At 39.0% G+C, this 23064-nt stretch overlaps 2 protein-coding genes across 5 annotated transcripts; one reads left to right on the plus strand and one right to left on the minus strand.

Moving 5' to 3' along the window:
* Positions 1-3939: 3939 nt before the first annotated feature.
* LOC138377975 (NTF2-related export protein 2) lies at positions 3940-9097 on the minus strand. Of its 4 annotated transcripts, none has more exons than XM_069463168.1 (5): positions 8975-9097; positions 8772-8853; positions 7689-7775; positions 5852-5996; positions 3940-4973 (listed from the first exon to the last, which is right to left on the minus strand). In XM_069463168.1, exons 2-5 carry the CDS (start codon positions 8781-8783, stop codon positions 4792-4794), a joined length of 426 nt encoding a protein of 141 aa, XP_069319269.1. In that variant the 5' UTR covers positions 8784-8853; positions 8975-9097; the 3' UTR covers positions 3940-4791. The 4 variants fall into 4 exon arrangements, with proteins under 4 accessions (XP_069319269.1, XP_069319267.1, XP_069319268.1 ...); XM_069463166.1 differs by having other exon boundaries at positions 8769-8853; XM_069463167.1 differs by lacking the exon at positions 8975-9097 and having other exon boundaries at positions 8769-8905.
* Positions 9098-10173: 1076 nt separating this feature from the next.
* On the plus strand, positions 10174-10833 carry LOC138378223 (large ribosomal subunit protein eL21-like). The gene has a single exon (XM_069463559.1). It carries the CDS (start codon positions 10194-10196, stop codon positions 10671-10673), a length of 480 nt encoding a protein of 159 aa, XP_069319660.1. The 5' UTR covers positions 10174-10193; the 3' UTR covers positions 10674-10833.
* Positions 10834-23064: the final 12231 nt, after the last annotated feature.

Consider the following 23064-nt stretch of genomic DNA (forward strand, 5'->3'; position numbering starts at 1 on the left):
AACCACCTGGTGGGCCAGATGGGGCAAATAGCGTCTCCATCCAACAGTCGAACACAGACGCCCAGAGTAAGTGAATCTTCTATGGTCACAGAACACATCAGGGGCAGAATGGCTGTAGAATACAAGTCTCCTCTGGGTCTGGGACCAGGATTTATGTCTTAGAGGCCACCATAGCCCTAGTCAAACCAAAGGAGTTGATATGTAGACGTCTGTGGTGTTCAAGGAAAAGGAAAAAAAAATACACGCAATTGACTTAAAATTTATCAAAATACAGCCTTATGTAATATCAAACCATGTTGAAAAATAGTTCTGCTGGAATGGCTTCTCAATTCTTTGCTTGGATATCTGAAATAGGGCAGCCTCCTCCGTTTCAACTCCTTTTCATTGCCACTCATCCTACTCCCAGATTCTGCCTAAAGATTAACCTAAACATTTGCTTTCTTTTCTTTTTTTCTTTTTTTTTTTTTTTGAGACAGAGTCTCACTCTGTTGTCCAGGCTAGAATGAGTGCCGTGGCTTCAGCTTGGCTCACAGCAACCTCAAACTCCTGGGCTTAAGCAATCCTCCTGCCTCAGCCTCCCGAGTAGCTGGGACATAGGCATCCACCACCATGCCCGGCTAATTTTTTTTCCCTTCTCTCTATATATTTTTTAGTTGGCCAGATAATTTCTTTCTATTTTTAGTAGAGACGGGGGTCTCACTCTTGCTCAGGCTGGTCTCGAACTCCTGACCTCGAGCGATCCACCCGCCTCAGCCTCCCAGAGTGCTAGGATTACAGGCGTGAGCCACCACGCCTGGCAACATTTGCTTTCTTAACTCTCAACTTCTGGGGCAAGCCAAGAATTGGGAGGCAAACAGTGCTGCCCTTCATGGCCCTCAACAAATATAACAAGCCTGAGAGGAGAAAGTTTTTTTGATCACCTCTAAGTCAGGGTGACATCACCGACATAAGGCACTACTTTTTAGAAGCCAGCCACATACCCTTACTAGAAAGTGATAGTGAAAATACGCTTGCTCTACTTTTGTTTTTCAAGTTGCTCATTGTAAAAATCAATTCAGGTTATGACTAGCATTTTCCAAAAGGTAATAAAATGAAACAAAATGTCAGGAACACACTGCAAAGTAAGCTCGAGTTATATTTTGTATGTATCTTTTATTGGTTTATTTATGCATCTGTATACTGTGTTGTGATGTCAAATATACTTCTATGGGGCATAGTAAAATTCTGAAAGCCACCTCTCTAAAGCCCACATATACCTTATCCCACATTTATGCTGTATCCTAAGACCCTCCATTTGACACATTACTCCAATACTCCTCTACATTTTTCTAGCTTTTCGTGTTTCTCTAGAAAGCCAGACTGATCTATACAGGCCACCGAGAGTCACCAACAACTGTTTTGTACAGAAAGTTGCATTTGGCAAATGGCAAGTATATTTATTAATAGAATATAGCAGTTTGGTAACAAGCATTTTGATGAAAAAACTTTATTGTATAGAACCAACTGTAAAATCAAAAACCCTAATATGCCCTACCATTTTTTCCCTAAATTTGTGTGGTTACATTAAAGCACACATAGAAAGCATGCTTATCCTTTCCACCCTGTATTAAATTGTATTACAACAACAATCAGCAAATGAATTCCCCTTCTACAAAATTTCCTGCCCTATTTCAGGCAATAGTTGGTCTGGCAAAATTCCACAATAAAAGAACTCACAGTATCTTCTTAGCTTTTATTTAACTTCTTGCTCTTTTCTCAAACACTGTGTTTGCTCACCCTTTAACCTTGTTGAAACTATTGTTTTACATATAACATACATTACTAGGTAACTTCCAAAAACTAGGAAAATGTTATCATCACTCAAATTCATTGAGGTATATGCATGATTAAAATCTGTGGCTCTTCCAGCCATATGGGATAGTCGTGAAATACAAATGACATGGTGACAGGGTTTGAGTCATGAGTTTAGACTAGCCTCTTAAGCTTACAGCTTTTCACTTCTACTAATGTCTACAAATTTAGACCTAAGTAGATTCCTAACCAATTTTTATCTAGGCAAAACTCATTACTGTATTTCATCAAAGATGCCATTGTTGGCCGGGCGCGGTGGCTCATGCCTGTAATCCTAGCACTCTGGGAGGCCGAGGTGGGCGGATCGTTTGAGCTCAGGAGTTCGAGACCAGCCTGAGCAAGAGCGAGACCCCATCTCTACTAAAAATAGAAAGAAATTATATGGACAGCTAAAAATATATAGAAAAAATTAGCCGGGCATGGTGGTGCATGCCTGTAGTCCCAGCTACTCGGGAGGCTGAGACAGGAGGATCGCTTGAGCTCAGGAGTTTGAGGTTGCTGTGAGCTAGGCTGACGCCACGCCACTCACTGTAGCCTGGGCAACAGAGTGAGACTCTGTCTTCAAAAAAAAAAAAAAAATGCCATTGTTTACAAGATTTGTCATTATTTATGTAGCACTGAGAAATGGAAAAGAGGGTGATTAAACTATGATATGGCATCAAGATGCATACCAATTTCAGGGATGTTAAAATATGTAAAACATATGCATCTTTGTAGAGATTAAATATATTTGATTTTAAGGGCTATTGTCTCTTCTCGCTCCTCTCTAAAAGTATCTGCGGACTCATTTTTAATGCACAATTAAGGATAATAAGACTACTTTTTCTGGAAATCAATTGTATTTTGGGTTCACTGCCTATTGAATACAGTATTTTGGCTAGTTTCTCAAGGTGAAGATTTCTAACTGCTTACCAAAAACTTTACTGCTACCTCAGGAATGTGAATACTTGGTAGGAAAAGGGGAAGAATAGGATGGGCTACACAAAGGACAAAAAAAGGTCCAAGTTGTCAACCACTGTTTTCAACATTCTAACGTTTTCTTTTCATTTGAAAAACTTCACTGTAAAGAAATGATGCCTGTTCTGAATCTTTAAAAACAAAAATCAAAAGACCTTAAAACAATCTTGAGAAAACCTGTCCAAGGCAAATTTTATTTTTTCAAGTTACAAAAATATGAGCATGTCAAAAATACTGTCTAATCCACATAAGAAAGTTATACAGAGTTTGGAAAATAGCAATCTGTAGACAAGTCTTAAAACACACAACAATCATGAACAATGCACAACCATTCAATTCCATTATTGCTAGTTATATGCAGCTTTTACTTGAGATTGTTCTCCTTAAGGGAAAGGGCAGTGTTTTGGCATTCTGGCTCTTGCCGTTAAAGCTGTGGTTTTAGAAAACCAATCCAAAATAAAGAATAGGCTCACTTTGGGTCAAATATAATGTGTTAAGTGTTGATCAGCGCTACAAGACGGTGTAGTCTAAATTTCAGTTCCACCCCTTTCTCTGATTTTAATTCTATTTTGTTAGTGTATCAGAAATATAGTGTCTAGTTTGGGGCAAGAGTAAATGAATTACTGTTTTTAACATTAAGTAGTAAGAAACATTAATTTTTGGTTGCAACGTAGAAACAAAGCTGGCGTATCTAGCTTAAGAACATTATAATGGAAAAGAACAAATCATAAAATTAAATAATTAACCTAGATAATTCAGGGAAAGATAATGCAGTTGACAGTACAAAACACAAGGGAAATACCACTTATTTTGGGGGTGGGTAATACATGGGAAACTTTGGGCCTAAAGTTCACATGGAAGACTTAAAAATGAAGAGTGTCTCAAAGAGACAGCAATGGCTTTGTTTCCAACTTTTATGTTAGACCCTGTTACAAGGTTAGGCTTATTGCTGACATTTTACCCCCACAAGTTCTTGAATAAGTTGAGACATATATTGGTGATAAGTATGAGGTGAAGTGGAAAGACCTTAAAAAAGAATTCTTAGAACAAAAGTGACATGCATGACAATTTGGCAAGGATACCTATTAACTCAGTGAGTTAAATCCTAAAAATAAGTTACGTTTTTAGGAGGTAGAAAATAAGTACCAAAAGTTTACCATTTGGCCACCCCTCTTACTTTTGGCTTCAACCTTGGATTTCTGTATTTCTCATTCCCCATTCTCCCATTAAAGATATTCGTTCTACCATCATACATTACCTAAATTTACAGACCTATAGCTGCCAAGAAAAATCTTTTAAGACTTACTTTTAAGCCACCAAACGTACCCAATACGTAGGTCTCAATTGAGAACGTTTTATACCTCTCTAGTTAATTTAATTCACTTCATAAGAAAACATGCCAACATAAAAATTTAACAAAAGACTACTGAACATCTCTACCTGTAATTCCAATATGTCAGAGTAGTTACGCAAACATAAATTTGCAATGTTTTCATTGAACTGACTTGAAAAAGCCATAAATTAAAACTGCATTACCAATGCTAACTGAAAACAGGCATGTGCTTTAAAAAACTACAAAATTAACTTAATAACCAAAAAAAGAAAAAAACACTCCACTTCCTCCCAGAGTTATGTTGTGCTGATGTCCCATACAGAGTATTCTAAAAGGATTCTATTTTTACGATAAGCTGGCTTCACAGTGAGTATGTTAAGTACCAAGATCACGTGTTTGATATTACTATAAGAATGTCATTAGTGGAATGTATATAAGGCATGTAAAAAACTAGCATTAAAGCTCTTAAGGGCAACGATTCACACTGGCAGCTGCTAGAAAAGGTGCTGCCAGGAATAAAAAACTATTAAAGAAATTTTGTCTCAGTACATACTGGTTTATAGTGCTTCTACAATGAAATGAATTAATTTCACATAAATTTCTGTTTCTGGAACTAATGGACCAAAGGAGAATGAATGGACTTTCCCTCCTTAACTAGTAGCCCAATCCTGAAAACGGAAGCAATCACTCGCAATCTTCCATACGATGTTGTTAGGAGTGGAATGAGCAGTCAGCAGGAAGCTCTGGTTGAAGTAGTGTTGTCTGTTTCCATCAAACTTCACAGTTCCGCTGGTCACGACAAGAACTGTAGTCTGGGACTGCGTAGCTTGCTCTATCACACAAACAAAAAAAGAAGAGGTCAGTTTGTGTCTTTAAATAAGCAGTTTTTCAGGTTTAATATACATTGCTTATGACCTAACGCTAAAAAAATTCATAAGCTTTCTTTACCTTGAGCATAATCTCAAGTACGCATATCCAAAGCCAGAAAGCTAAATACTCATTCAAAGACACTAAAACTGTTTTAGTCCAGAAATATGTGGGGTACTCTAAAGTTTCAAAATGAAGAGCTTATATCTAGCACAGGACCATTTGCTTTCTGTATGAGTTAATATTTCATTGGGCTTCTAACGGAGCTTATTCGTGAAGTTACTGTTCTTTTCAAGAACTGTAAAGGAAAAAAAAGTTACCCTAAACCACAACTAAAGACACTTAGGGCCCCACCTAGAGGTTAATACTATAAATTGCATAAATCTATCTCAAATTCTATCTGGCCAAAAGTAGTCCTTTCACATAACAGACTAAAATTTCTGTGAAATTTTAATAGATTGTAAGATACTGAAACAAATTAATTACAGATGTGGTATAATTTTTTTGTGGAGACATCTAAGGGCCCAGCAAGCAACTATCTATTGGCGGCAAAATAGATCATCTTTCCTCTCCATTAACAAAAATCACATTTGGACTCAATTTCTCACACAACTCTTAATAAGCCATAATCACACAATCCATCAAAACCTACCAGTGCTTCTCTGGAGTGAGAAGCATCTAAAGGAAGACCAAAGTTGTAACTAGACGGCTGAATTCTTCCTAATATTTAACTTGCTCAAGTAAGTATTTCTATCACTAAAAGTTGCTTGCTGCTTTTAATGTAAAAGCTCAGTGCTTACCAAAGGAAAACAAAGGAAATACCTTGAAAGACCATGGTCTTACCATGAACTGGCTGGCAATCTAACGTGTTGACCTGGAAGTCACTGGAAGGCAACATCTCAAAAAAATTAGTCAGGGCTTCCAGCCCTGTAACGACATTTCCATTCCATATTAAAGTGGCCCTGTCCAGATACAGCCTGGTTAGTGCCTAACAAGAAAGAAAAATTTTTTAAAGGCAAAGAATTTTTTTTGTAGGTAAGCATTTTATAGACATGAATTGAAAGATTACAGATGGTATATACACATTTTCATGGTTCTACCTCCATCTTCTTTGTGAATGCCAGCTATAGTTGTGAGCCTTAATCAGAAATTATCTATAAATATATGAAATAAAAAGCAAATCAGGAAACATTTCCTATAATGGCTGACTCCTTCATTAGCACTAATACTAGCACTCCCCCTTAACCCCCCCTTCACTGGAAACCAATGTGAAGAAGGTATCTGTCTTAAAATCTTGGCCTTAAATAGGTATTACCTTACTCTTTATTAGCTAGGCAGTAAAATATATTTTTTTCATATTTCACTTTAGTCACAATGAGAAAACCTTGCAAACCTGAGAGTTTTAAAGTCTTACTTTCTGTATTAAAACGAATTAAATGATCACAAGTTGCAAGCACATGCAGCCCCAAACCAGTTTTAATCTCTCTTTCTTCTCTAATTCTGAGAGTTAATAAAGTTGTCAATCAATCCCTACCTGTACACTTTAATCCCTGTGGTTATAAACATGTGAATCATTTATTATTTGAATGTATTAGGAAGAATTATTTCCTCTTCTTACTCCTCTATTAGCATACTTAGTTCAAAAGAATTGTGAGTACTGGCTAAAACAGAGCTTTTGGCAAGTCAATTAAGTTAAGGCCCAAATGAGGCAAACATTCAACAGTTAACTCTTTGGGGTCACAGGACACACTATTTGCTTAATTCTAAAATTTAACTCGGGTTAAAAGACCAACACATTATCTTGTCTTTGGTAATGAACTATGTTGCCTTTATTTGCTGCTTTATTTTTGAAAACAGCAAGGCATGATAAACATTCAAGACAAGACACAATAAACATCCATTGTTACATCTTTTGTCCCTGTCAACAAACATCAGAACAAAGAACTTCTTTTATCTTCTGCCTTAAAGACTAGGTTTTTAGAGATAGGGTATTAACTTTTGCACATGCAGGATAAAAGAAGTTCTCTAAAACACAGTCCTATGCTGATAAGAATCTTAGGCAAGACTCCCTAGACAAGGTACTGAAATAATTACTTAGAAGATGTGGCTCAGGGATAAATCACTATGAAAAAGCTGATGAAGTAAAATCTTGGTCTACTGAAGACTGAAAGTATCCAGGCTATGGGGATCCTCTTTGTGAATGCCAGCTATAGTTGTGAGCCTTAATCAGAAATTGTCTATAAATACACGAAATAAAAGGAGCAAATCAGGAAACATTTCCTATAATGCCTGACTCCTTCAGTAGCACTAATACTACTTTAACCATATGATATTGGTTAAATGATGGGACTAAGAAAGGGTAAGATATTTAAATATGTAAGTAAATATATGCTGGATCCCATGTTAAGTGCAGTATTTAAATTAATTCTTACTTACCACTCTAAAAATCAAATAACGTTAAGAGAAGTTAGCAACTTGCCCCAGGACAAGGAACTAGGTATAAAGGTAAACCTGGGTTATGACTCCAGGTTCCATACTCCCAGTAATACCATACCAATCTTTCCCTAAGCAATTTGCTTTTAAAGAACAAGTCCACACTTACCACTCATGCAAGTTAGATGAATGGCTGCCTCAAAACCACTGGTATTTAATGAAGAGTAGTAGAGTCTATAACACTCACCCGTCTTCTTTTATCCATCGTCTCATAGTAGATATTGACAAATTCTTCAGCAGCTCTACATGCCTGATCTACATAAGTTTTAAAATCCTACAAGAAAAGTTTCAGAAGTGTGGATCACCGCTCCTCCAACCCCTCACCAACACAAAACCACCAACAGGAGCTGGTGATTTATTTCAAACACTATATTTACACAGTCTACATTCTTACATACAAATCTGGACATTTTAAAGTTTAAGGCTAAAAAGTTTCCATTTCTTAAAATTTCCACTACTTTTAGGTGCATGTCTTCAGGGCATAATCATCTCAATGAATTTTATTTTCACTCTTCACATATAAATTTATAATCTTTGCTTGGCAGCTAAGTACTTTAGACTTTCAATATTTTACAAAACATTCACCTCAATAAAAATGAGCCATCTAGACCTTAAAAAGCGCGGAGGGGGCGGAAAATTTACCACTGTGTAAGCTAGAAAAGTGCTGAGTTCTCTTTTCAAATGAGAAGTTACGACCAAACTCCAAAGTTGTCGAATGGAAAATAAGCATAATATGAAAGAAGTCCGACTACTAGAAAAGCCAGGCAGCTCCACTTAGGAAACTTTCTCAGATTACGTAAACAGTCACCGGTGTTTGTGAAACAATTGTGAAAACGAAGAAAACCTGGGGTCCGCGCAGGAGGACTGAGGAATAAGTGCCTTCTCCCCCATTTACCGGGCCGGTCTATTATTTGAATTAAGAATGAACCGCCAGCTTAGTTTCTTTCTCAGGTGATCGAAAGTGATTTTTAGAGAGGAAGATAATCAAGAGGAGGAGACCGAAAGCCATAAACAACAGACCCCAACACCCAGCCTCTAGCTACTCCCCACCTCAAGGTTCTTCCTGGGACCGAAAGCGACCACACACCCGAGCCGGGATGGGGGCGACCGGACGGGCAGCGTAGTGTGGGCCCCGCCCCGTGCCCGGCGAGCCAGGCCCTGATTCGCCACCTGCCCACGTGAGCGGCAGCCAGCCCGCCCTGGCGCCCCTCCCCTCAGCCTCCCGAGCTCTGGCGCACAGCCGCCCCGCGGCGAGCGGCACACTCACCACCGACGTAGCCATCTGGGAACCCGTAGCACCCTGTTCCGGCAGTGGCGGCGTCACTACCTCTTCACGTGTCCGCCTCCCCTGGCTGCGGAATGATCAAATATTTAGGAAGACCCCGAAACCCGCCAAACGCACAGAATTTTCTACCCGCCCATTCTTTCCCGGAAGTAGCTCGGTCCGTTGTTAAAAGCACCCCATGCTCCAACCTTAAGTGCCACCTTCCTTCAGTTCCGAGAGATCCTTCCCATCCGCCTTATCTATCTAAGTTGTTTGATATTTATTAACTTAGCTAAAAGAAAAAAAAAAACTTTGCCTTGGCAAACAGTATACTCAAAACCAAAGCAACCCAATTTTCCAATGACGCAGCCCGGGACAAGCTAAAAGGAAAGCGCCGAACTAACAGGATTTCTTTGCTCCAGGAGGCGGAGCCAAAGCCCACTGAAGACCAATGAGAAACGCGAGGAGACCTACTAGATCCCTATAGGCTAGAGGGAAAGGGGGTGGAGCTTGGGAAAAGGCGCGCAAGCATATTGCGCTTGACTGGTAGAACAACAGTTTAGGTTTCTGGAACATTCTTGAAGAATTGATCCTCGATGCATTAAAGTGCGATGTCTCCACAGTATACCTGAAATTATTCGCTATTTGACTTTACACTAGCCATATTCAATAGAAAAGCCTCATCCAGTTCATTCTGGAATGTATTTTTAAATCTGACAGACCACACACAAAAATCAGTTTACGGTGCCATTCCCTACCTTTTAACGGCTACTTAGTTATCCCTTAAAGTACTCTAAAATGTGAATGGTGGCCACGTGTAAGGTACTCTCCTAAGCCGTTTTACATATATTCACTTATTTATAATAACGCTGAGGTAACTGCTATTACTTTACGCTCTCCCTTTTACAGCTAAGACACAGTGAACCTGCTCAGGGTCACAAAGTAGTTGAGATTCCGGTTCAAACAGTATTAACGATCGTGACAATCTGGCTTTGCCCCCCCCCCATCCTTTAAAACCCGCTCATCTAGAAGCCGCCAACAACACTTATTTGATTGTCAAATTGGAAGTAGCTGCAGTGTTACCATGACTGGCTGGTGTGTGGCTCCTCATGATGTCTGTCACTCCTTCTGTGGTGTCTTCCTCTGTCTCCCGGAGACTCGTCTTTTGTGGATTTCCTCATACTTTCAATCTTACTGTTTTTCTGGCTCTCTTCCCTTTAGTCTGTCTAGCTCTAACCGTAACTGTTTCTCGACGTAGCTCCTTCCCTCCTCCGCCGCTGGCTTCGGAGTGACGTCACTTCCGGCGTGTCTCCCACGCTTGAAGCATCCTTCCTTCCACGTGACCTCAACCGCTACATATGCTCATGAGTCTCAAGAACCTACCTGCACCTTTCGGCCGGAGCCGCCATCTTCCAGTAATTCGCCAAAATGACGAACACAAAGGGAAAGAGGAGAGGTATCCGATACGTGTTCTCTAGGCCTTTTAGAAAACAAGTTGCTCCTTTGGCCACATACATGCGAATCTACAAGAAAGGTGACATTGTAGACATCAAGGGAATAGGTACTGTTCACAAAGCCATGCCCCACAAATGTTACCATGGCAGCACTGGAAGAGTCTACAATGTTACTCAGCATGCTGTTGGAATTGTTGCAAACAAACAAGTTAAGGGCAAGATTCTTGCCAAGAGGATTAATGTGCATATTGAGCACATTAAGCACTCTAAGAGCCGAGATAGCTTCCTGAAACGTGTGAAGGAAAATGATCAGAAAAAGAAGGAAGCCAAAGAGAAAGGAACCTGGGTTCAGCTGAAGCGCCAGCCTGCTCCACCCAGAGAAGCACACTTTGTGAGAACCAGTGGAAAGGAGCCCGAGCTGCTGGAACCTGTTCCCTATGAATTCATGGCGTAATAGGTGTCTCACACTTTGTGAGAAGCAGTGGAGAGGAGCCTGAGGTGCTGGGACCGGATCCGTGCATAGCACACTTTGTAAGAAGCATAAGAAAAGGACCTTGAGCCTTGCTGGAACCTATGCCCTGTGAGTTCATGGCATAGGAGACAAAACTAATAAAAGCTGCTAGACAAAAAACAAAACAAAACAAAACAAACAACAACAAAAACAAAAAACCCTACCTGCAAGCACCCCTGCTTCTCTGAGCTCCAATTACACATATGGAATTTGCTAAACATGAACACTGGCATGCACTACAGGCTTCTCAAACCCATTAAGTCCAAAATGCAATCTCAGTATTTCCTCTGCACTTCCAATCTTCTGTATTTTCTCTGTCTTCTATGCCGGAATTCTTGGAATCCTTTTTTTTTTTTTTTTTTTTATTGCTCTCTCCCCATTGTCATAATTTATAACTCCTGTTCATTCAACAAATATTTATTATTTACTATGTGCCAGGCATTGTGCAAGTCTCTGGCCATAGAGTGGTGAACAAAATAGATATGCTCCATATCCTTACGAAGCTCACAGTGTAATGGGAGTGCTAGACAAGAAACAAAACATTAATGAGTCACAAAGGAATTCTAAGTAACTCGTCTGTTTCTGCTCATTACCTAAAGCAACCCCACTCTTCCCTCTCTCCCTCCTCTTCCTCCCTCTCTTCTCCACCTCCTGCACTCTCCCCCCTCCTTTCCTCTCCCATTCTCCCCCCTCCCTCCTCCCTTTTCTCCTCTATATACAAACTTTGATCCCTCTAGTCTCTTTTCCTCAAAATTCTCCTAATATTGAAAGACCTACCTTGGTATGGTCTCAATTTACTCTTCCAGATTTCTCTCCCCAATTCACCAACAATGGCAACGTTAACTACTACAGTTTGCCAAAAATGACTCCTGTTTACTGCTGTATTGGTGATTGTTTTTCTTGACTGAGAGCTGTTATTATATATCTTCAGTCCCCAACCTTTTTGGCACCAGGGACCTGTTTCATGGAAGACAAATTTTCCACTGACGAGGTTGTGAGGGGAAGTCAGGCGGTGATGCCAGTGATGTGGAACGGCTGTAAATAGGCTTGCTGGTCCGCCGCTCACCTCCTGCTATGCGGCTCCCCGCTTTCCTGGAAGACAATTTTTCCACGGACGGGGTGGGAAGGGGGCAGGGTGGCGTGTGGCAGAGTCCCTAACAGGCCACGGACTGGGGGTTGGGGACCACAGTTTTATATGACTTCATTCAATCCTCACAACCCCCAGAGAGGGGGACGTTATTATCCCAACTTTTAAGAGTTTAAATTGAAATTCAAAGAAGTTAAATACAGTGGCCAAGATGGCACATCTACTGGACCTAGGATTTTGACACCAAACTGATCCCATAGTCTTTGCTCTCAGACACTTTGCTATTCATGCATTTGCTTATACTATCTTATTTTGGAATGTTTCTTCCCTCCATTTTCTACGTGCCCTTCAGGGGGCACATAGCTACTCAGTGGCACGGGGTCAGCCTTCCCTCATTTCCTGTCCCCTGAACCCCAACGGATGTGACCTCTCCTATAGCTACGAGGGTAGCTGTTGGTATGGACAATAGTGCTAAGGAACAAAGGAGTGCTGGGAGTATTGGAAAGGAGCAGCTGAGGTAGAGGTGGAGGGAGAGCTCAGAGGTTTGCAGTGAATTTTTGCACAGAATTTTGTGCTACAGAGGAGGAATTGCTACATTAATGTGCTACAGAGGCGGGAGGCTGGCTAAACTGATAATAGAGAAACCAGTGTTGGGCTCTAGTCCATCAGAGCAGTGAATTTAAAACCACACAAAAAGTACGTTGGGTGTGGGGGACAAAAGCTGTTTTTTTAATTTTTTTTAATTTCAGCATATTACAGGGGTACAAATGTTTAGCTCACGTACATTGCCCTTGCCCCACCTGAGTCTGAGCTCCAAGCATGTCCATCCCCCAGAGGGTGCACACCGCACCCACCAGGTGTGTATATACCCATCCCCTCCTCCCCCCCCCATCTGCCTGACACCCGATGAATGTTATTACCATATGAAAGGCTCTTTACTAGATGACTGCATATGTATAAAAATTGAGGAGAGGGACTAGAAAGGGTGTGAAACGTCTTTTCTTGGAACACAGCATAACATTTTGGTTAGGTACATTGTTGTTGGCACCAGTCTGTGTTCAAATCCTGAGCCCGTGCCACTGACTAGCTATGTGAACTTGGCCAGATGGCTAAGTCTCCCCATGTGTAAAATGGAAATAATATTAGTACATACTTTATAGCATTGTTGTTAGAATTAAATGAGGTAGTGCCTGTCATATAGTGCCTGCTTGAGGAACATTATGTTCCTACCCATGGCAGAGGAGATTAGGCATCCACTTATTTGACAGTATGAAGTTAGGACAGATTAGATAACTTTTGGGGTCTTGAAGGTATCAGTACAGTTCAGGAGAGGGTTGGGGACCCTGGGATAACACTGCAGGAGCAATAAATCGGATCTTAAGATTGCAGCTGTGATGTGCAGCTAGCTCTCTGGTTAAGTGTGGACCTAATGGAATTAAAGTTGCTGAGAGTTACCAGCATCCCCGTCTGAATCTGTGCCTTGCTCAGGACTTGAGCAGAACTAATCTAGAACAGCCAGGAGAGTGATCTGAGCAGTCAACCCCTTCCTTTCAGATCTCTAATTGGCAACTGTCCTGTTCCCATCAAATAGTGCTTTTTAAAAAACAGCTTTATGGATATATAATTCACATACCATATGGTTCACTCACTTAAAGTGTACACTCCAGTGGTTTTTAGTATATTTACAGAGTTATTCAAGCATCATCACACAATTTTAGAACATTTTTAACACCCTGTAAAGAAACCCTTTTCCATTAGCAGCCAATTCTCATTCCAGCTCCTGGCAACCACCAAATCTACTTCTCGTCTCTATGGGTTTGCCTATTTTGGACGTTTCCTATAAATGGAATTGTACAATATGTGGTCCTTTGTGTCTGGCTTCTTTCACTTAGCAGAATATTTTCAAGGTTCATTCATGTTGGGGCATGTATCAGTACTTCATTCCTTTTAATTGCAGAATAATATTCCACTGTATGGCTATAAGACATTTTATTTATCCATTCATTCGTTGATCAATATTTGGGTGGTTTCTACTGTTTGGCTATTATTAATAATAATTCTATGAACATTCATGTAAAAGTTTTTGTGTGAACATATCCTACATACCTAGAAGTGGAATTTCTGGTTCATATGGTAATTTATGTTTAATGTTTGAAGGAACCTCCAGCTTAATTTTCACAGTGGCTACAACGTTTTACATCCCCCCCAGCAATGCATGAGGATTGCAATTTCTCGACATCCTTCCCAGTACTTGTTATTGTCTCTCTTTTTGATTATAGCCATCTTAGTGGATATGAAGTGTTACCTCACTGTGGTTTTGATTCGCATTTCCCTGATGCCTGATGATGTTGAGCATCTTTTCCTGAGCTTATTGGCCATTTGTATATCTTCTTTGGAGAAATGTCTATTCAGATCCTTTGTCCACTTTTAAAAATTGGGTTATTTTGCCTTTTATTATTGTGTTCTTTATGTATATATAGATACAAGACTCTGATCAGTATATGATTTGCAGATATTTTATCTCATTCTGTGGGTTATTTTTTTATTATTGTGGAGCTGTGGAGAGGGGTATTGGAGTAGGTGAATAGGTCACTTTACAACACTACAAACCCTGCTGTCTTCGTGGATATTTAGCAGTTCTTGAATAAATGCACCTAAGACAAGTATTTATTAACTTTCAGAGTTCTGCAAAAGTTGATTTTGACCATTTTGTCAGTGTTTCCATTGCTTTTGTGCAGGGGTGGATTTACGGAAGTCCTCACTTTGCTATTTCAGAAGTCCTGCTTAGATAGTACTTGTGTACATCTTTAAAAAGAAATTATTATGACTAATGCTGCAACGAACATGAGAGTGCAGATATCTTTACAAGGTGGTGATTTCATTTCCTTGGGGTATATAGCAGCAGTATTCACCATAGCCAAGATATGGAAACAACCTAGGTGTCCATCCACGGATGAGTGGATAAAGAAGCTGTGACACACAGACACACACACACACACACACACACACAGTGAAATATCATTCAGCCCTGTAAAAGAAGGAGATCCTGCCATTTGCCACAACATGGATGAACTCGAGGACGTTATGGTAAGTGAAGTAAGCCAGAAAGAAAAATGTTGCATGATCTCAGTTGTATGTGGAATCTAAAAACAAAGTAAAATCTATAGAGATAGAGAATAAAACAGTGGTTACAGGGGTCGGGGTGGAGAGGGAGACGAAATGAGGAGATGTAGGTCAAAGTATACACAGTAGTAGATACGTAGGACAAACAAGTCTAAACATCTAATGTATAACATGAGGACTATAGTTAACAATAGTATATTCAGAATTTTGGCTAGATGAGTAGATTATAGCTGCTCTTGCCACAGGGCGAAAAATGGGTAACTCCGTGAGACAATGGATATGTTAATTTGATTCACTGTAGTAACCAGTTGACTATATATGTATCTCATAACATCATGTTGTATACCTTAAATATAGACAATAAAATTTATTTTAAAAAGACATTATTATAGTCTGCCTTTTATTATTTACATATTAATATTCTCTACTAGATTTTAAGTTTATGAACATAAAGGTAGGTATTTTTGATATATTAAACACTCACCCAAACCGCTGACACTGAGTAAAAGCCTTACACAAAGCAGGTTGCTCAAACTGAGTGACCAAATAAAATTTTCTCCTTTTAGCTTGTCTCTATAACCATTTTGAATCCACTGTGAAGGAAGCAAAGGTGTGAATTAATTTCCTATAAAAGAAACCTTTTCTTCTTGTGACATAGAAGTGAGAGTATAGTCCATTTTCACCTCATTGCTTTTCAATTGCCTCCTCTATAGGGTATCCACAAGTCTCATCTTCAAGGGAGAACAATTCTTTCAATTCCCTGCTGGAAACTTACTCTTTTTCTAGCAATTATTTTCAGAAACACAATGTATAAGAAGGCCTTTTGTATAATAAGGCTGAGCTTTCAGATTTTGGGAAGTCCTTCTAAGACTCTGGCTTACCGAGTCTGCCGATTTCTTAGAAAAAGGTCAAATATGATCGTCAACATCATAATGAAAGGTTCAGACAGAGACATACATTTAACAAGATGAACTAAAATCTGCAGCCTTTCTTATCTTACTTGGCAGTACCTGAGAAGTCTTTTTTGTACTAAACACCCATTTCTTTCATACCTTCTCCCTGCCATCTAGGCCCAGACTTCTTCCCATGCCCACGAACTCAGTAAAAATAAAACAAAAAATAGACAAAACAAAAGTGACCTGCCTCATTCCCCTCTCAAAAAGAAAGAAAATGTTGTTAGGGGCTTAACGTAGTGACGTTTTTTTCTCTATTTCCTTTAAGTATATTTTTTCTGGATATTAACATAGATCTACTAACATTTGTATAGTTATTATTCGCCTAATATAACATTTTTTGTTAGTTTACTTTCAAGCTTTTTGAATCCTTATGTTGATGTGTGTCTTTTTTAAGTTGAACATAGCTGGATCTTGTTCTTTTGGCCTGACAATTTGTCTTTTAAAAAATACGATGTATAATTTACATGTAGTAATGTTCATAAGGTTTGAGTGTACTGCTGCATGGATTTGACAGAATTATACACTCATGTAACCACTAAGTACATCAAAACAGAGAATATTTCCAGTGCCCCAAAAAGCTTCTTCCTGTCCCCTCCCACTCAATATTCCCCAAAGGTAACCACTATAGAGATTTTTATGATCATAAATAGTGTTTGTCAGTTGTCGAATTTCACATAAATGGTATGATGTAGTATGTACTCTTTAACATCTGGCTTATTTTAAATGTAAATTTTTATTTTCATTGACAAATAATAACTGTGTTTATGGGGTAAAATGTGATGTTTTGATATATGTATCTATTGTGGAATGATTGTATCAAGCTAATTAACAAACCCATCACTTCACATACTTATCACTTTTTTGTAGAGAACATTTAAAATCTATTCTTTTAGCAATTTTGAAATATATAATACATTACTATTAACTGTGATCACCTTCCTGTGCGTTAGATCGTGGGAAACATCTGGCTTCTTTCATTCAACATTAGTGTGAGATTTAGCCATGCTGTTACTTTGTTGCTCCTTTGTTTTCATGACTGTGAGGTATTTGTTTGTATGAATCTATCACAGTTTGTCTGTTCTCCCACTGATTGACCTTTGCATTGTTTTCAGTTTGGGGTTATTTTTAAATAAAGGTGCTATGGATATTCTTGTATGTGTCTTAAAGGTGGACAAGAGCACTCGTTACTTTGGGGTATACACATAGGAGTGAAACTGCTGTATTACAGGCTACTCATATGATGAGATTTAATAGATTCTGGCAGACGGTTTTCCAACTGACATCTTCACCAGCAACCTATGAAACTTCCAGTTACTACACATTCTCACCGGCACTTGGTATTGTCAGTCCTTTTATTTTCAGCTATTTTGGTGGACGTGTACTTGTATCTCATCCTGGTTTTAATTTGCATATTCTGATAGGTAAGGAGTTCAGCTCCTTATATTATGCTTATTTGCCATTTGTGTGTCCTCTATAGTTTGATTGTTTTACCCGTTTTTTAAAATAATGGGTAGTCTGTCTTTTTTAGAAAATTGATTTGTAGGACTTTTCTATATTCTGGATATGAGTCTTTTGTCAGATAAGTGCATTGTGAATGTCTTCTCTAAATCTGTAGCTTACTTTTTTCCTTTCTTTTTGGTGTTGTTTGATGAACAGAAGTTTTTAATTTTTATGAAGTACAATTTGTCATTTTTTCCTTTTGAGTTTAGTGCTTTTTGTATCCTGGACTAAGAAACCTTTGCCTAAATGTCATTAAGATATTCTCTTAGGCTTTATTTCTTTGTCTGTCACATAATATCTATAATCCACCTTGAATAAATTTTTTTGTGTGGTGTGAAGCATAGATCTGGTGACCCAGAACCATTTATTAAAAAGACCATCCTTTTCCACACCAAAGTGCAGTGGAAGCTTTGTTGTAACTCAGATGATTGTTATTACATGTCTTGGCTCTCTATTCCATTCCACTGATTTTATTTGTCTGTTTTTGCACCACCATCACACTGTCTTAATTACTGGAGTTTTACAATAGGTCTTGAAAACTGAGAGTATAAAGTCTGCAAATTTTGTTTCCTTTTTGAATATTGTCTTGCCAATTCTTGCTCTTTTGCATTTCCATACAAATTTTAGATTTAACTTTTCAATTTCTACACAAAGATACCCTTCGGAGATTTTGATTTGAATTGCATTAAATCTTAGATAAATTTTCAGAGAATTGAAATCTTGACAGCATTGACTTTCCAAATAAATGTACATGATGTATCTCTCCATTTATTTAGGTATTCTTTGATTTCTCTCAGCAATGCTTTATAGGAGGGGCCTTAGACATCTTTCATTAGATTTATTGCTGGGTAGCTCATATTTTATGCTATTGTAAATGGTATTGCCTTTTAAAAGATTTCCAATTGTTTGCCGTTATTTATGTAGATCTACAATTGATTCTTGTGTATTTAACTTTGTCCAGACTTTGTTAAATTTACTTAAATATTTCTAAGAATTTGTAGAGTCCTCTGGATATTGTATGTATATATTCATGTTATCTGTGAATAGAGGTTACTTCTCCCTTTGCAATCTGTATGTTTTAAAATTTATTTTTCCTGTCTCACTGAACTAACTAGGATATCCAATACAATTTTGAATAGAAGTGGTAATAGTGATCCTTTTTGTTTTCATTCTGATTTCACAGAAAGAGTTCAACATTTTGCCATTAAGTATGATGTTTGCTTTTTTAAAATACCTCTTATTAGGTGAGAGAATTTCCTTTCTATTCCTAGTTTGGTATGTTTGTTTTTTAAGAACAAAAACAGATACTGAATTTTATTATATGCCATTTCTGTATCTATCAGTGGCTCTCTCCTTCATTCAGCTAATACAAAAAAGTACATTGGCTGACTTTCAAAGATTACGCCAAGATCCATTACTGGTATAAACCTCACTCAGTCATCATTCATTTTATATATTACTGGATTCCTTTAGTTAATATTTTGTTTAGGATTTTTGCGTCTGTGTTCATGAGAGATATTGGCCTGAAATTCTCGTTTCTTGTTATATCCTTGCTAGGATCAGGGTTTTGCTGATCTCATCAAATATAGCTGAATCAGCTTTTTTCCCTACTGTTTGCATGATATATATTCCCACCCTTTTTACTTTTGACTTTCTGTACCCTTTTATTTAACGTGAGCCTCTTTTAAGCAGCATGTAGTTGCATTTTGTTTTTGTTTTTTTGTTTTTATACTAAGTATTTTATTGTATGCTGCTGCCAGTGTATATAAAACAATTACCCTTGTGAAACAGAACTTCATGAAAATTCAGAGAGGTAGATGTTAAGTACTGATAAAAGTAGAAGTTTGTATATTATGGCACATATATTATAGGGATAAGCTTTTGTACAGGCTCCCAATGTAGCTCTATTCTGAACTTTCACTGGTTCATGAGAAGTGGTTTGGGAGGCCTTTGAAAGATTCATTTTATTAATACTACAAAAAGTAACAGACTTTCTGGTGTCTGAAAGGAATTGTACTTGAAGATACTGTAGTCAGCAGAGGATCATGTTGAACATTCTGTAGACAGAATTGTTTCAAGTCTGCAGCTGCTTGGGAAACTTCAAGGCAGTTGAGCCCCGGCGTGTAGCCAGAGCTGTTGAGCCATTTTCTTCATAGCAGCGTCGCTGAAGGACCCAGACGTGGCACACGCGAGAGCCAGGCCAATCCGTGGGTCCAGTTCTTTTTTGTTTTCTATAAAAGCAGCAGAAGTCTGACAATCTTAGTATTTTAATTGGAGTCTTTAGTACATTTACATGTACTTATTGAATATACTTGGTTTAATAGCTATCATCTTGCTACATGTTCTGTATTTATCCTATGTGTTCTGCATTGATTTTTCCTTTCTTGACTTTTGTTTTATTATTCAAGTATATTTATTACACCGTTTTCTCCTCTATTAATTCTTAGTTATATATTCTTTTATAATTCCTTTTTCGGCTGTCTTTTATCTATGAAAGGCATCCTTGACTTCTTCCATTCCGTCTTAAATTAATACTTTTACTACTTACTGAACATATAATATATAGCAGTTCCATTCCATTTGCTGACCTCTAATATTTTGTACGATTGTCGCTAGTTGTTTTATTTCTATGTATGTTTAAAACCGCACAGGAGGTAAATTCTAAGTTAGGTATATTTTACTACAATAAAAAATATAGGAAATTAATATTATCACTGTTTTAAACAGTTAGTGCTGTCTATTTCTTCCTGCAGTTTCAGGCTTCCATCTGTGATTATTTTCCTTCAGCCCAAAGTATCATCTTTGATATTTCTTGTAGTGTGCATCTGCCGATTAAAAAAATCAACTTTTATCTGTCTGAAAACATCTTCTGTTTGGGTTTGTTTTGTTTTGTTTTATTGAGGTGGAATAACATGGCATAAAATTAACCACTTTAAAGTGAACAATTCAGTGGCATTTAATGTATTCACAATGTTGTGCCACCAGCACCTCTATGTAGTTCCAAAACATGTTCATCATTTCAAAAGGAAACCCTGTATTCATTAAGCAGTTACTCCTGATTTCCCCCTCCTTCCAGCTCCAAGTAAACACCAATCTGCTTTCTGTCTTTATGGGTTTACCTATTACCTATTTACTTACTCACCTATTTTCCATATTTCATAATGTGGATCATACGATATGTAACCTTTTGTGTCTGGCTTCTTTCACTTCCTATAATGTTTTCAGGGTTCATTCATGTTATATCAGTACTTCATTCCTTTTTATGACCAAATGATATTTCATTGTATAGATATACAACATTTTATTTGCCCATTCATTTGTTGACGGACAGTTGGATTGTTTCCCCCTCTTAGCTATTCTGAATTATGCTGCTATGAACATGAATGCACATGTATTTGTTTAGTACTTGTTTTAAATTCTTTTGGGTATAGGAGTCCACTTGCTCCAGGCTTCTTGGGCATGGCTCCAGGTCATGGTCCTCAAATTTGGCTCGGAATAAACGTCTTTCAGTTATTTCAGAGTTTGGATTTTTTCTATCCACAATTCTGGCTGCGCAACGTGGGGCTCAGAGAAGACACAGGACCCCCGAAGGAGTCGCCTGAACCTGGAGCTAAGGTACCAGCATGGGCCCACTGATGCTCCCCACTTCCCAGGGGCCAAAGACTCCGAGGATCATGGATTACAGCCAGGCGACTTTGTTTATTGGAAAAGGCACCAACTAAAGGACTCCTTACGACCCCGCTGGAAAGGACCTTACCAGGTGCTCTTAACAAACTCTTGTGCTGCAAAATTAAAGGGAGTTGCCTCTTGGATTCATGTCTCTCACCTAAAATGAGCACCAACCGTGCTCCTGACCACGCCTGGACCTCGAAACTGGTCTCTGACGCCTGTTTGCAATTTCGGAAAATATCTGAGGCTCAACTGGTCTCCAAAGCAGCATCCAAAGCAACAACTGAAGCAGACATTCTTCCAGAGACATCAGACCAGGCCAGACCTCATGAACCCTGAAATAACTCTCGTTCTCACCTTACTTGCTATAGAGTATAGTGCTGAAAATCCCGAATACCTTAACCAAGACCCCCAAGAGGTTGTTCTGAAATGGAAAATTCCACTAACAAGTCTCCACCTTCACTAAGGGTCTCTACTACCCCCCCTTGACAGTTGCTTCTCTTGCTCCCGTAAACCCCTTGTACCAGTTTCAGCAGTTTCTACTATGATAAGATAAAACAGAAAGAAATCCTGGAGAAACTCTGTACCAGGAACTGAGGCTGCACTCGACCCTTCCCCCGTTAAAAGATAACCACGTTGTAACTGTGCTCCCTTCCTCTCCAAACCAAATGTGTAAAAGACTGCTTATGCTCTTTGTTAGGGGCTCAGAATTTGGAGGCAAGTCCCCTCTGAGCCCGCTGGTGTAATAAAACCCCTTTTACTGTACTTCCGTGTGCCTCTCCGTCTGTTCCCAGTCAAAATTGCTGTAACAGTTTGGGATCTATGGAATCTCCCTTGCTTTAACGTTCTAAATGGGTATACTTATGAATTTACTTGTTAAAGTTAGAAAAATCTTTCACTTGATCACCCTTGTTCCCATAATTTCCTCTATCTGCTTTCCCCAAACTCCTCTCTTCAAACCTGAAAACTTGTCCAGGGTCCTTGCAAACCTCACTAATTTCCCTGCCGATAGAGTTCACATCATTTGGTATGACATAGATCTGGGTGAAATGAAGGCCACTGAATGGAAGGAACAGTTTCACTGTGAACATTCCCTGAGGTGCCTCCTTTGCAGGGTACCTCTATTATAAGGCTCTCATCAGATATGATGCCCTGCAGGAATATTTGCCAAATAATGCCTCAGGATGATTACTGAGGGGGTCTAATCAGCTGGATTATTGCATAACAATAGATATTGGTGATGACAAACTCAGACAATTGCCTGGGTATGATGGGAGAAACCTAGCTGCTTCCTGTGTAAATTGGTGCATCGTAAGCTGCCCAGATGACCACCGGCCCTGTGCTTGTGGCTGGATGCCCTTACCCAGCACCAGCCAAACTGACGCTGCCCATAAAGAACTATTTATGGGAGCCAGTTGGTGGACAGAAGTCCCTGACAGTACAAATTCCACCCTAAGACAAGAGCAACTCTGGGAAGCCTTATGGCGCACCCAGACATGGGCATACTTACCTATAACCTCCACTCACCTGACAATTGTCTGGGACACCCAGCAGTTCTGGGTTGACTCCATTTATCCAAATTGCACTGAGGCCATTAGCATACAATGGTAACAGTATTCCTGGTGGATACAACAAAATTGGCCATCCAAAAGACTAACATGCGACCTCATTGGAGGAATTGGATCTGGGCGAGGTATATTGGGACAAGCCAAATTCACAGCTAATGAGGAGAGACATTTCCTGGAGAAGGATTCCCTCTCAAAAATAGGTCACATAGAAGGAATGCTGTTCCAAGAAGAAGGAAAGAGATGGGAAACTGCCCTAAGGGATAATGCAGCGCTCATCAAGTGGATAGAAGAGACAAAAGAAACCATAAAGATATATGCCCAAACCCAAAGGTGGGAGTGGGCATGTACTCTAACCCAACAAGGACTCATGTCTATTTTATTACAAATGGAATCTGAAGTAGCTATGAAACAATAGCCTACAGGACTCAGTG

This window comes from Eulemur rufifrons, chromosome 30 (assembly GCF_041146395.1).
Source record: "Eulemur rufifrons isolate Redbay chromosome 30, OSU_ERuf_1, whole genome shotgun sequence".
NCBI lineage: Eukaryota > Metazoa > Chordata > Mammalia > Primates > Lemuridae > Eulemur > Eulemur rufifrons.